At 35.2% G+C, this 12,926-nt stretch overlaps 1 protein-coding gene across 3 annotated transcripts in view; it reads left to right on the top strand.

Annotated features, from left to right (window-relative positions):
* The window catches only part of Tmem135 (transmembrane protein 135), a 234,834-nt gene that overhangs the window by 187,304 nt on the left and 34,604 nt on the right, over positions 1–12,926 (top strand). For all 3 annotated transcript variants that reach the window (XM_070034818.1, XM_070034817.1, XM_070034816.1), the window contains one exon: positions 10,145–10,186. In XM_070034818.1, the coding sequence (XP_069890919.1) occupies positions 10,145–10,186 (42 nt within the window). The remainder of the gene's footprint in view (positions 1–10,144; positions 10,187–12,926) is intronic.

Genomic DNA, 12,926 nt, shown 5'->3' with positions numbered 1-12,926 from the left:
AAAGGATTTGTATTTGTGAAAAAAAATAGCTGCTGTGTAGTGGAAGTGATAAGAAAAGCAAGCATGGAGTCTGACCAAAGTACACTTTCAGTAAAATCATGCTTGGAAATGAGGAACTGAACATTAGTTCCTTTACAACTATCCTTTCTTTTGTCCTGGTAAAAAGTCTGCATCACAGCAGTTGAAAGACTATTATTCTCTACTGTGTGATCTGTGGCTTCTTTTACACAACCAAGATCCTTTTACTTCTCTGTATTATTTCTTCTTCATAGTTGAGACTTGAGGAGACAGATAATTAGCCGAATAGGATGGATTTATTGTTGTATGAGGATATATTGAATCCAAACTGGGACCAGATCCCTTACTTCCCTGGCTTTGGTTTCTTAATCTGTAAAATATAATTATCTCAGGTTACTTGAGTTACCAGATTCCAGTATTCTAATACCATGCTTTTGGCTAGCAAGATACCAATATGTGTCAACTCTCTCAATTTCTATCACATATACACAAATTAAATTCATGGTCTTTGAGCAGAAGTAAGCTAAGTATTTTAAATAAATACTTTTCTTTTGGACTCAGAATACTCTTTATGTCTCCAGCTAATCAGAATACAGTAGTTTTTCAAAGTTTCCAATTTTTTTTGTTCCATTACTCAAAGATACATATTTTGTTTATCCTAGACCTGAACTTTCTGGGGTTAGATAAGCAAAAGTTTGTCAAAAATTACATCCTAATGTTATAGTTCCAAATAGCTGCCCATTTGCTCCATATCAGAATTAATTGTTGTATTATTTTAATAACATAGATACCACTATGCACTGGGAAATAAATTACTGTAATGTTGCTTCAGACATTCCATGTAATTGAAAACATTCATTTTCATATGTTTTTCCACAAGGAAAAAGTAGAAATACTTGCCAGACTTGAGGTCTTTAAAAAATAGATTGGTTCAGTGTTGTGGTTATAATTTTGTTTAATGTAAATAGTTTTGATTCCTAGCAATACCAGCTTAAGACACTTGCTATATTTTTTTTACTTGAATTTACCTGAAACACCATTTGGTCATTTTGATGATTGCCTATATAGTTTATCAAGTCTAAACACATGTCATTTGCTGGGGAACTACAAATAAGCCTTGCCGGTTAGGACCACTGAACCAGTCTGCCTTTTTTTTTTTTTTTTTTTTACAACTACTTTAAAGTTTGGCTAGAGTTTCCAGGAGCAGTCCATTTTGAGAGGGAAATTTGTCCTAGTTAACATTTCCTTTGGAAATACTCTGAAGGTGATTCTTGGCTCCCCAGCAATTGATGGCAGCTTGGAGCATAACTTTCCTGCCTTGGATTCTAAAGCAAAATCAACTCTAGCTTTAGCAAATTTAAGGAGAAATTTTATTGCAGCACAGTAGTTACTATAAAAGTTTGAGTCCAATTTATACAACAGAAAAAGTGCAGCATCATCAGTTGGGGACTTGTACTCACTTTTTGTTTTGTTTTTTGGTGCCCATGCTTGAACCTAGAGCCAGGGCACTGTCCCTTAGTTTGCCCCTTCAAGCTACATGGAGCTACAGCTCATTTCTTTTTCATTTTTAGAGACAAGAGTCTCAAAGACTTCCCTGCCCCAGTTGGCTTCAATCTGGATCCTCATATCTCTGCTTTCTGAGTAGCCTGGATTATAGGTGAGAGCAAACAGCACCTGGCTGCACTTAGTCTTGATTACCTATACTTGCTGCCTGTATAAAATGAGAGAACTGTATAGAATGAGAGAACTGGAAAATACAAAAATCAAAAACAGTATTTTTAATGCATTGGGAAGATTAATTACTCAGTGCAATCTATCACAAATATGTGTTCAAAAGCAAACAAAATAATCTTTCTCCAATTTGCTTTCTCACTATTCCAAGCCTATTGGTTTGTTTTTTTTTAAATAAGAATACAGCACTAGTTATTTTGTTTTCCATGATAAATGCCATATGCAGGTTAAAATTGAACTCTATTTTATTGTTGAAACAATAGTAGGTATAAGAGGAAAAACCATTTGTATTAGGCATTGTAATATAAATTGATATTATTGATCTAACCTATTGGGAGTATGCATATGTGACCTTGAACAAAACAAAATCAGAACTTAATGTCATGTCAATCTTTTTTTTATTTTTTATTTTGATAAGTTAGGAGGAAAAAAGCTCTCTTCCCCCGCCCCCCCCCCCCTTCTCCTCCTCCTCCTCATTCAGCATGTGGGCATTGTCCCTGAGCCTCTTTGTGTTCAAGCCCAGTGTTCTACTAAATGAGCCACAGTGCCACACCTGGCTTTTTCAGAGCGTTGATTGGAGATAAATATTTTACAGACTTTTCTGACTGGGCTGGCTTTGATCCTCAGATCTCAGCCTCCTGAGTAGCTAGGATTACAGTCATGAGCTACTGGCACTTGTCTAGCTTTTATTTTCTATATGGGAAAACACAAATCAGGAATTTAGCATAAAAACAAAATTTATAAAATTACATTTAAATTGGCATTCTTAATCCTTTTTAACTTCATTTATGTTTTAATACAATGGTATAGTAGTAAAATAATTCAGAAATTAATAGTTCTAGCTCTTTTAGTATTCTACACCATTCTTTTCATAACTAGTAGAAATTTTGACATTTACCATTGAGGTTTTTTTTTTTTTTTTTTTTTTTGTCAGTCGTGGGACTTGAACTACGGGCCTGGGCACTGTCCCTCAGCTCTTCAGCTCAAGGCAAGCACTCTACCACTTGAGCCACAGCACCACTTCTGGTTTTCTGGTGGCTAATTGGAGATAAGAAAATGTCTCACAGACTTTCCTGCCAGGGGTTGGCTTTGAACTGCAGTCCTCAGATCTCAGCCTCCTGAGTAGCTAGGATTACAGGCATCAGCCACCAGCACCTGGCCCAGATAATTTTGTTTGTATAAAATTAACTTTAATTTTTGATACTAATTTTGGTGACTGATGTCAGAATGAGGTAAAATATTTTAAGAATCTTCAGTGTATACAATATTTTCAATAGAATTTGTCTTTATTTCATGCCAATCTCTTTTCATTTTTAGCTGTGCTTTTGTGTATGTAGTAGCTTCCTCACATCAACTAATTTAAGAGATAGTCGATGATATAGAATGCTGGACAAAAGAGATTTGAAGTTCTCACTTGTGAAACAGAATGGTTAATTGCTAGATAGCTATTTTCGTATTCCACCTGTGTCTTCTGTATGTTATATGTTTAACTAATGATTGTTGAGGGAATGAAGGTAGAGTATATAATACTAACAACCTGTGAGTTTCTATGTAACCAATGAGTAAAGAGAGGACAAAAGACATCGGAAGTATTCTAAAACTTGATTATCAGTGTTTGAGGTCTCAGATTCCTTTGTTCTTAGATACTTTTAAGATTGGGATGCTTCCACAGGTTTGATGAAAGAGACAGAGAGTAAGATAAGTAAAGAATGACTTAGTAGCAAAGCAAAAGTGCACCTGGGGGAGGTGGGTAAATACACATAAGGCCTGCTTATATGGAAGCTGTCTGGGCTGGGTTTTTTTTAATATAAGAAGGTGGGGTTACTAGACAGCATGAAACTGAGACCCTCATCTTGTGCCCCTCTTCACAGATGACTGAGGCATGGCTACCTTGGTGTGAGAGCGTAAGCCTGTTTATTGGATCCTTTTTGTTCTTCAGTTTGAACCTGTTTGCCCTCCTTGGTTTAGCCCAGTCCATGGAAGGCATATAGTAGACATTAAGCTTTAAAGGTACCTTGATATGGGTAATGTGCTCTATAAGAGGGACATAGGGCCGTATGTCCATCATTGGTTCATTATATCAGTCATTGATCCAGAGTGTGGGCCATCTGAAGTTTTAGTATGTAATCTTACAGAAATCCCAAGGCATTTCCTTGGTCATGAGCATTTCCTGCTCTTTTCTACCTATATACCATGCTGTCATTCCAGGTTTATGGAATAGGCAACATTTAAATTTTACTATTAATAATGTCAATACTTTATCATTGATAAAATGATATTTTTATCATTGATACAGTGACAATTAACATTTTATCATTAGTGAAAATACTTAAAATTGCTTATTTTTGCTTAACAGTATTATTATAGGTCATTCTTTAGTGTCTCAGTTGTTTGGTATTTTATTCTTGTGGTGTGTGTGTGTGTGTGTGTGTGTGTGTGTGTGTGTGTGTGTGTGTGTGTGTGTGTGTGTGTGTGTGTGTGTGTGTGTGTGTGTGTGTGTGTGTGTGTGTGTGTGTGTGTGTGTGTACTAGGGCTTGAACTAAGGGGCCTCAGGCACTATTTGCAACAACCCATAATCTTGAAGCACATTAAGAATTTGTGTTTGTTTTTGTTGTTTTTATTTTTAGCTTTAGTGATCCTTTTTCCTTTTCTTTTTGTTGGTCCTGGGTCTTGAGCTCAGGGCCTAGACACTATCCTTGAGTGTTTTGCTCAAGGTGAGTATTCTGCCTTTATGCCACAGTTCCACTTCTGGGTTTTGGGCTGGCTTCGAATTATGGTCTTCAGATCTCAGCCTCCTCTTCTGAGTAGTAAGGATTACAGGAGTGAGCCTCCAGTGCCCGATTCCTTAGTGAAATTTTTACTTAAAAATAAAAACTATGTGATTTAATTGAATTTAAATTATACTTTTCCACTATAACTTTTAGTGATGAAAGTAACATATCATATGAAATGATAACATACTTAGAAGACTAAATTAAATCTTCAATTATAATGACTATATTTTTGTTTTTGTTTTGTGTGCTGATCCTTGGGCTTGAACTCAGGGCCTGAGCACTGTCCCTGAGTTTTTTTGCTCAAGGCTAGTACCCTACTGCTTGAGCCACAGCTCCATTTCTGGCTTTTTGGAAGTTAATTGAACATAAGAATTTCATGAACTTTCCTGCCCAGGCTGACTTTGAACAACAATCTTCAGATCCCAGCCTAAGATTACAGGCATGAGACCAACAGCCATTTTTTAACAAACAGTTGAACCCCACAGTTAAATGATTTTTTTCTCAAGGTTGGTAGAAAAGTTGTGACTAGTACCTGTTTGCTTATTTATTTATTTATTTTACAAACACAATGATTGTTCCAAACTGTGCACTTAAAAAAAAAGATGAGATTTATAAACTATATTTTGTACATCCATTTTATCTATCAAATGAATGAAAATGGAGCAAATTATTTTATGAATGAAAATAGGTGTTTTTTTATTCTTATTGTTCAGCTCATTAAAGAACATACAATGAAGTAGCATATTCACCCTTTGATTTTATGTTGATGCCAACTGGTCAAGTTGAAGTAAGGAGGCCAGATCTGGCCGGCCCCATATTGGCCACATACTCGGGGAAGGAAACAGCCCCCTTCTCCCCCCCCCCCCCCCCCCATCACCTGCCTGGGTAATTGGCATGCCTGGACTCCTGGAGGCAGGGGCAGGCACTTGGCTGATAGGTTACTGAATCTGTCAGTCTAGTGCCTGGGACTGGGAATTTCTTGATGATCTGCCCTCTGTGAAGACCTATTTAGGCCCAGACTAGCCTATCTGCCAGGCTCCATGGTGTGTCTCAGTGATGGTGTCTTGTTTCTGGTCTCATCTCCAGTCATCATGGCCTCCCAATTCAGTATTGTTTTTGTTATCTCTTTCCTCTTTAGCATGTTTCCTAGCTGTGTCATGTGTATTTGTGTGCTGCACACCTTTGTAACAACTGGCAGCCTGCAGCCTGTTAACTATATAATAAAGACTCCAATATTCTGTATTTTAAAATGTGACTTCTGGGATGATTTACCTTATAACAAAGTATTCTTAAACATTTTTTAAGTATGCAATGAAATAGAAGAATTCACAATCATTAAGTCTAATGCCACAGCATTTACTTGTAATGAAATTTATTACATTTTTAAATTTCTACAAATGCATAGGGGGAAAAGTCCTTCAAAGAGTGTTTGATATAGAACCCACACTAGAGCTACAAATTCTTCCTCAGTTTTTTAGCGACATCTGCTGGTACAGTGTTATTATGAATATGATTGTATCCCAAAGAAGTAATTTCATGGAAATTAAGCTAGGGAAGAAAAAAAAAAAAACCTCTTGTGAGCAGAAGTGCTTCTTTTACTGTCATTTTTATTTCAAAATTCGGACATTTGACTAAGAGCATTATTCTAACAATGATAACACTAAGCTTCATACATTCCTGTAACCTAGTGTGTAATTCCAACTTGAACCTCTGTAATTACTTGTGTATTGACTAAATTGTTTGATGTAATGAGGCAAATTCCTTTTCCTTCTTACTTACCCTGGCTCTGTTTTATATTATAGTATAGCTTAGCAAAGAACCGTGGAAAATTAGAATCAGTGAATATGGATTAAATTATAGTAGTTACTTTATGTCATTCACATAGACTAGATAGAAAATCTGTACAAATGAGTTAAGTGTATTATCTTTATGTACACTTAAATAAAACTGTGACTTTATATTAGAGAGTGATTGTGTTAGGATACATAGATTTTTGTTTCCTTTTTGTATGAGATTTTTTTTCATTATCAATGCTGAAATAATAAACTATTCAGTCCTTATCGTTATATCTAGATTCATGGATTTTAGCACTGCTCTCTTCCTTAGTCCTTATTTCTGAAGCCAGTGGATTGCATCCTTCACTTTTGTTTTTAATGTACTAAGACACAGCTCAGGTTTAACATGTCTAAAACAAACTGTTGATTGTCTCCTTGAATCTCTTCTTCCCATTGTATTCCTTACTTCAGATAAGTGATCGTTTTATTCTTTTCTTTGCTCAGACCAAAAACATTTTTATTAATTTAGAAATTATTTTATCCCACATTCAAAACACCAATAAATTTTGGCAGAAAATTTGACCTTTGAAATACATTCAGGTTCGGTCTTGGAGCTTGAACTCTTGGCTTGGGGAGCTTGAACTCTCGGCTTGGGCGCTGTCCCTGCGCTCTTCAGCTCAAGGCTAGCACTCTACCACTTGAGCCACAGCACCACTTCCAGTTTTCTAGTGCTTTAGACTTTCCAGCCTGTGCTGGCTTTGAACCATGATCTTCAGATCTCAGCCTCCTGAGTAGCTAAGATTATAAGCGTGAACCACTGGTGCCCGGCTTACATTCAGGTTCTTATTACTTCTCTCCCCCTCTGACCACAGGTAACTTTTCCTTGCTGACTACCCTTGCTTCTAACTATGTCCTCTTGCTCAGTTTGCTTCCCATCCAGCAGTCAGAATGATTCTGAAAAAATTAAGACAGATCTGTCAGTGCTCTGCTGAAAACCTTCCTCAAGAGCCTGAAGAGGCCTCCCTGCATTGTAGACCACTTTCTCCCTCCACCCTACACTATAATCTTATTCCCTAACACTCATCTCCTTCCTTGTTCTGTTCCAGTTCTAAAACTACCTGAAGTTCTTACTTACTTGCTATGCAGATTCCTAATGTAGGCTTTGCATTTGATACTGCTCCACCCTGAAATGCCTTCCCTCAGTATATTGAAGTTTCTGGTCTGAGTACCAAATATGACCTTCTTAGAACAACTGACTGGACCCTTCTAGTTACTAGTTAGTTATGTAACTTAAGAAAGCATGACTACATTACTGTTTCTCCCTTATGTTGCAGGGTGTTTTTTTTTTAAATTGTTACCATAAAAGTGATGTACAGACGGGTTACTGTTTCATAAGTCAGATAATAAGTACATCTCTTTTTGGACAATGTCACACCTTCCCTCATTCTCACCTAGTTTTTCCTTCCCATCCCTGCCCACAGTTCTACAGTTCATTTTCAACATAGTTTCTTCTGAATACCACTTGTAGGGTATTTTCTAACTACTACAATTATCATCTACTACTACTATAATTTATTATCTCTTTTCCCTGGAATGCCAACTCTGTGACAGCTGAGTGTTCTGTGTAAGTACCCATTTAGGTACTTACACATAATAGACATTTAGTTAATATTTGTTGAATAAGCCAATGAGAATTGATACTTAAATGGAAAGTGTAATTTTAGAACAATAACCGAATCCATAGAAAAATGAGAAAAGTTCTAATGGGATCTGCTTTGTTTAAATCTTATATTTATATCATACCTTTTACATTTAACACAGATTAGGGTAATGTTTTTTAGTTGGGTTAATGCTCATACAATACTCTTGATTGTTAAAATGTAAGGCCACATTACTGTTTTCAAGATTCTTTTAATGGGAATAATTACGTTTTTGTTCTTTTGACTAGACATCTGACCCTCAATTACATTAACTAACCTTATACACATGAATGGAAGAAAGAATAGTCCCTTTTGAGTCCTTGTTAAGACTTTATCAATATGAAGTGCTTCCCACAGGCTTCTGCTGAAAGAACCCAGCTTCCATTATAATGAAGTTGCAAATGCATTTGTATATGCTTCTTTTATACTTGAAAGCTACTTTTTGATGTTTTGGTCTGCAATTAAATTTATTGTTTAGGATCACAACTATGCAGTGCTGACAATTTCAAGTTGTCAGAATCTTTTATCTGTTCACATTGCACAAAGATAAATGGCTATCTTTTAACAATAACATATCAAAGCCAAAATTTGTTCCCAGATGTACATAATCTTTTAATCAATCTGCTGCTTTCTTTTTTCTAGTCAGTAGGTCCCTAGCCTACTCCCTCTCTTTTCCAACTCTAGATTATCGGTTTTACATTACTATGAAACATTTTATTCATATGGAAAATAGATAAATGTAAGATTTTTAATGCTGTAATTTGCCTATGCACATTTTTAGCTTAACATATGAGCCTTTTGACTTTACTCCCAAATTATGTAGTATGTTACTTGAATTCTGTGGTTACATTTCTCTCTCTTAACCACATAGTAGATTTTGTTGCTGAAGTGAATGAATCCTTAAGTCTTTAAAAATATCTCCATGTACACATTTTTTTCCTGAGATTCTGTATCATGTTCAGTAAAAACAGACTTTTTAAAAATAAGAGAGATTTTTCTTATTTTCTTATTGTGACCTTGCATACAAAGGAAAGAGTTGTCCAATTATATTTGAGGGTAGATAGACTCTTCTCTCCCCCTCCTGCTCTCAAGGCTAATTCTACCACTTGAGGCATAGCTACTCTTATTTTTGATAGTTGGTTGGAGACCTTTAAACTTGGTGAAATAGTATATAAATTAGAACATTCTATCACTAATCTTTATATATTTCTTCAAGAGATTTTGATAACACACAAAGGCCCTTTATATAAGGTACCTTAGAGTTCTAATCACCTCACAATGATCTTTTGGGTCTTAGTAATAGCCCTACTTTAAGATCAGACTTAAACAATTCATTCAAATCTGAATTTCTTTTTTTTTCTTTTTAATTATCATTTGCTTTTTTCTCAATTAAAACTAATACAAACTCAAGGGTTAAATAATGACTTTTAAGTCTGATCTCTCAGCCTCCCTGATTCTGATCACTTTTAACTTTATCATCTCTGGAAAGTTATTGCAGTTTTTGAGCCTGTGTAGCTGCAAAATGGAAGAAAAATATATTCATAGATTTGTGATAGAGTAAATGGCACAGAGCATAAAGGTCCCAAGCTCCCAAACTCTCTGGCAAAAAGTAGGCATTAAATAAATACTGTTTATATATGAAATGCTTTCTTTCTGCTGATCCCTGTTCCCCATTCAATATTAGCTTTTCTCCTTGCCTTAATCAGAAGGTAAAACTTTTGATCTGAACTTGAAGGTCTTTTGTGCCTGCCAATTCTATGTTGCTCTGCATTCACTGAATTAATAAGAGGAGAGAGAAGTCTGGACCTGGAGTGACCTATATGTAATCCCCCAGCAAGTGTATGTGGCCTTTTTCTTCAGAACAAATTGCTCCCCCAGGGACTGGGTAGAATGAATAGTTCTCTACTCCCAGTCTTCATTCTAAATCCAGGTGGAGCCTTTAGAAGTTTGGTATAAGTCTCTTCAGCAGATGTGAGAATTGAGCCCTGAGTTATGTTAATATGAAATGGTAAGTCATGCTTTATTGCCTGTTGCGTGTTTGACCATTTGCAAAGCTTAGATCATTACCACAAAGAAAAAATGACTGTTTAATATGCTACTTTATAGTTTAAAACATTTATTTTATGATTGTAAATTTTTGTTTCAGATGTAAAGATGGTTTGAAAGGATTTACATTTTCTGCACTTAGGTAAGTATATTTTATTTGTCTTTATGTTGGGAGTGAATAGGAGCTGTTTTAAGACAGCAAATATTTTGGGTGATTATAATAAATATTTATTGACTCATTTTCAGTTGGTAACACTTTTAGAAGTCACAGTAGTATTGCCAAGCCTTTGAATATACTTTATTCAAAGAGTAATTTACTAGGTTCTTTTTCCTCTCAATATCATTAAATCAACTACTACTTTTGTGGGCCTGTTGTTCGACTTTTATGCCTGATTTTAGCAAAAAAAGATAAGAACTCTCTTCAGTGATCTTGGAAAGACAAAACTGCACAGGAACAATTGTCAGCAAACTAAGTACTTAGTTTTGTGGCACCAGATTATATGTAGGACTTAACTCAGTCATACTTATTTGATCTTAAGTATTGCTAATATTTTAAGGATTCAATCAGAAGCTTTTTTATTTTGCCTTGGAGCTCATTCTTAGCAGAATAATTGGCATTTCATATATACTGTGTGAATAGTAGCATTATTATCACTGTATTTTATAGCTCATTAGGCCTTTTCATTTAGAAAATTTATTTTTGTCAACCATCCCATGAGTATTATTTAACCATGCAACATAATGAAGAAATCAAGACTTAGAATATTTGACTAACAATATCCCACCTGTTGCTCTATTATATAGGTTTCCAACTCCATGTTCTTCCAGGTTATATCAAAACTATTGCCAGTTTTGCTCATCAAATTATATACAGTAGATAGCTAATGAAAAGCAGTAGCATTGTATATATTAAGAGTATTGAAGGAGAAAATTATTCTTCAGTGCTAGGAGAAATTTCCTGTAATTGTCTCCTCAGGCTATTCTGAGAATCAAATGAGTTAGTCAGGGAAAAGTTTTAGAACAGTGCCTGACAGTGATTATTGTTGCTGTTAATTATACAGGCAGTATCACTTAAACTGTATTTGAAGTATAGCTTAGGTCACTAAGTAAGAGGACAAACACTGTGGAAGTGAATAATAGTAGAAAGGTGAAGGCTAAACATTGTGTTGACATTCTTAGAGTAAGAAAATTAACTTCACTGGTAAGAAAATTTCGTATTTTCAACTTAAAGCATATTTTTTGGTAGCTTGCAGAGGGCTAGATTAGAGGACTTAACCAGAAAAAGGAAAAATAACATAGACATGCTAAGTTGGGCAGTAGCGAGCTATTGAAGATTTTTGAGTGAAGTAGTTGACATATTTCAGGAAGATAGGTTTAGCTACAGTATTTGGAGCCCTTGAAAGAGAGAACCACAGTTTGATAGACAAAATAATGACTAGATCTGGGTGATAATAGGAGGTTTAAATAGAAGAAGACCAGGTTTAATATTTAGAATGGATGAAAATGAAGACCTAGTGACTGATATTTTTCTTCTTCCTCTTGCCTTCCATCTCACATTTCTGGCCACGTGTTGAAAAGCTAAGTGTCTGACAGAAGCTTCTATTAGCAGAAAATCTGATGCCATAATGTGGGACATTTGTTTGGGTGGGGAGAGATAGTTCCCTGTGTGATTATAAATGTGGAATTGATTATAAATGTGGAATTAGGAATGTTGCTCAGTAGTAGACCATGACAGTTGGTTCAATTCTCAGTACCACAGGAAGTAAATAAGCAAAGAAATAAAAGAAAGAGTAAAAGTAAAATTAAAAAAAAAACTTTGGTTGTAGAAACTATAACAGCAAACATTTTCTTTTCTTTAAAAAAAATTTTTTTTTTCATCATGGGGCTTGAACTCTGGGCCTGGGCGCTGTCCATCAGCTCTTCAGCCCAAGGCTAGCACTCTACCACTTGAGCCACAGCACCACTTCGGGGTTTTTCTGCTTATGTGGTACTGAGGAATCAAACCCAAGGGCCTCAGGCATGCAAGCACTCTACCACTGAGCCACCTTCCCGGACCAACAGCAAACATTTTCTAAGACATAATGGGCAATATAATTTCCTACTTTATGGTTTTCATTTAAAGAGCATGGAATTTACTAAAAAATAACTTTTTCAGCTTTTATGAAGTAAAAGTCAATAATAAAACCAAAAGGTGATTTTCTTAAAGAGGAAGACAAAACATACACCTTTGATTTTTCTGATATATCTCTTCTTCAGATTCATTTGTAATAAAGTACTAGTTTGAACTATGGGCACTTACATTTTCTGTGATACAGGAAAATATTCTGGAAAAATGTTTATTCTGGCTAGCACTCTTGTTAAAGAAAATTGTTAGTATTATGAATTGTCATGCTATTTATTTTGTATATCTCCTTCTATTAAACATTCCTTATTTCATATTCTCCACATTAAAAATTGATTACCCTTAGATATATAAAGTTGATACTCAGAAGAATAGTACTGAAAGCCAAATATACTTTTTATTGTCAAGTTTCTGTCAAGAAATAATGTGGGCTAATGTATGTCATTCCTGTAGACTTCCAAAGGACTTATCTGACATAATTTCCTAACTTTCCCTCTTCATTCTTGGCAGTGCTGACTTTTATTGCACACATATGCTTTAAATTTATAGTATGTTAAAAATACAACACTTAATATTAATTACACAACATGGGAAGAAAGATGCTTGCTATGGTCAAACTTAATATGATGTCCTGGCAATATTAAACTTCTATGAGGAAAATATACTTCGTGTGAGATCTATTTGAGAATGCTCATATTCTGAAAATTAAATAAATACAATTGTAGCATGCTTGAAGGAAGTGCTCATCTTATGCAGATCA

This window comes from Dipodomys merriami, unplaced genomic scaffold (genome assembly GCF_024711535.1).
Source record: "Dipodomys merriami isolate MVZ:Mamm:240054 unplaced genomic scaffold, mDipMer1.0.p SCAF_25, whole genome shotgun sequence".
Classification (NCBI taxonomy): domain Eukaryota; kingdom Metazoa; phylum Chordata; class Mammalia; order Rodentia; family Heteromyidae; genus Dipodomys; species Dipodomys merriami.
This window is presented reverse-complemented; position numbering and strand designations above follow the sequence as displayed.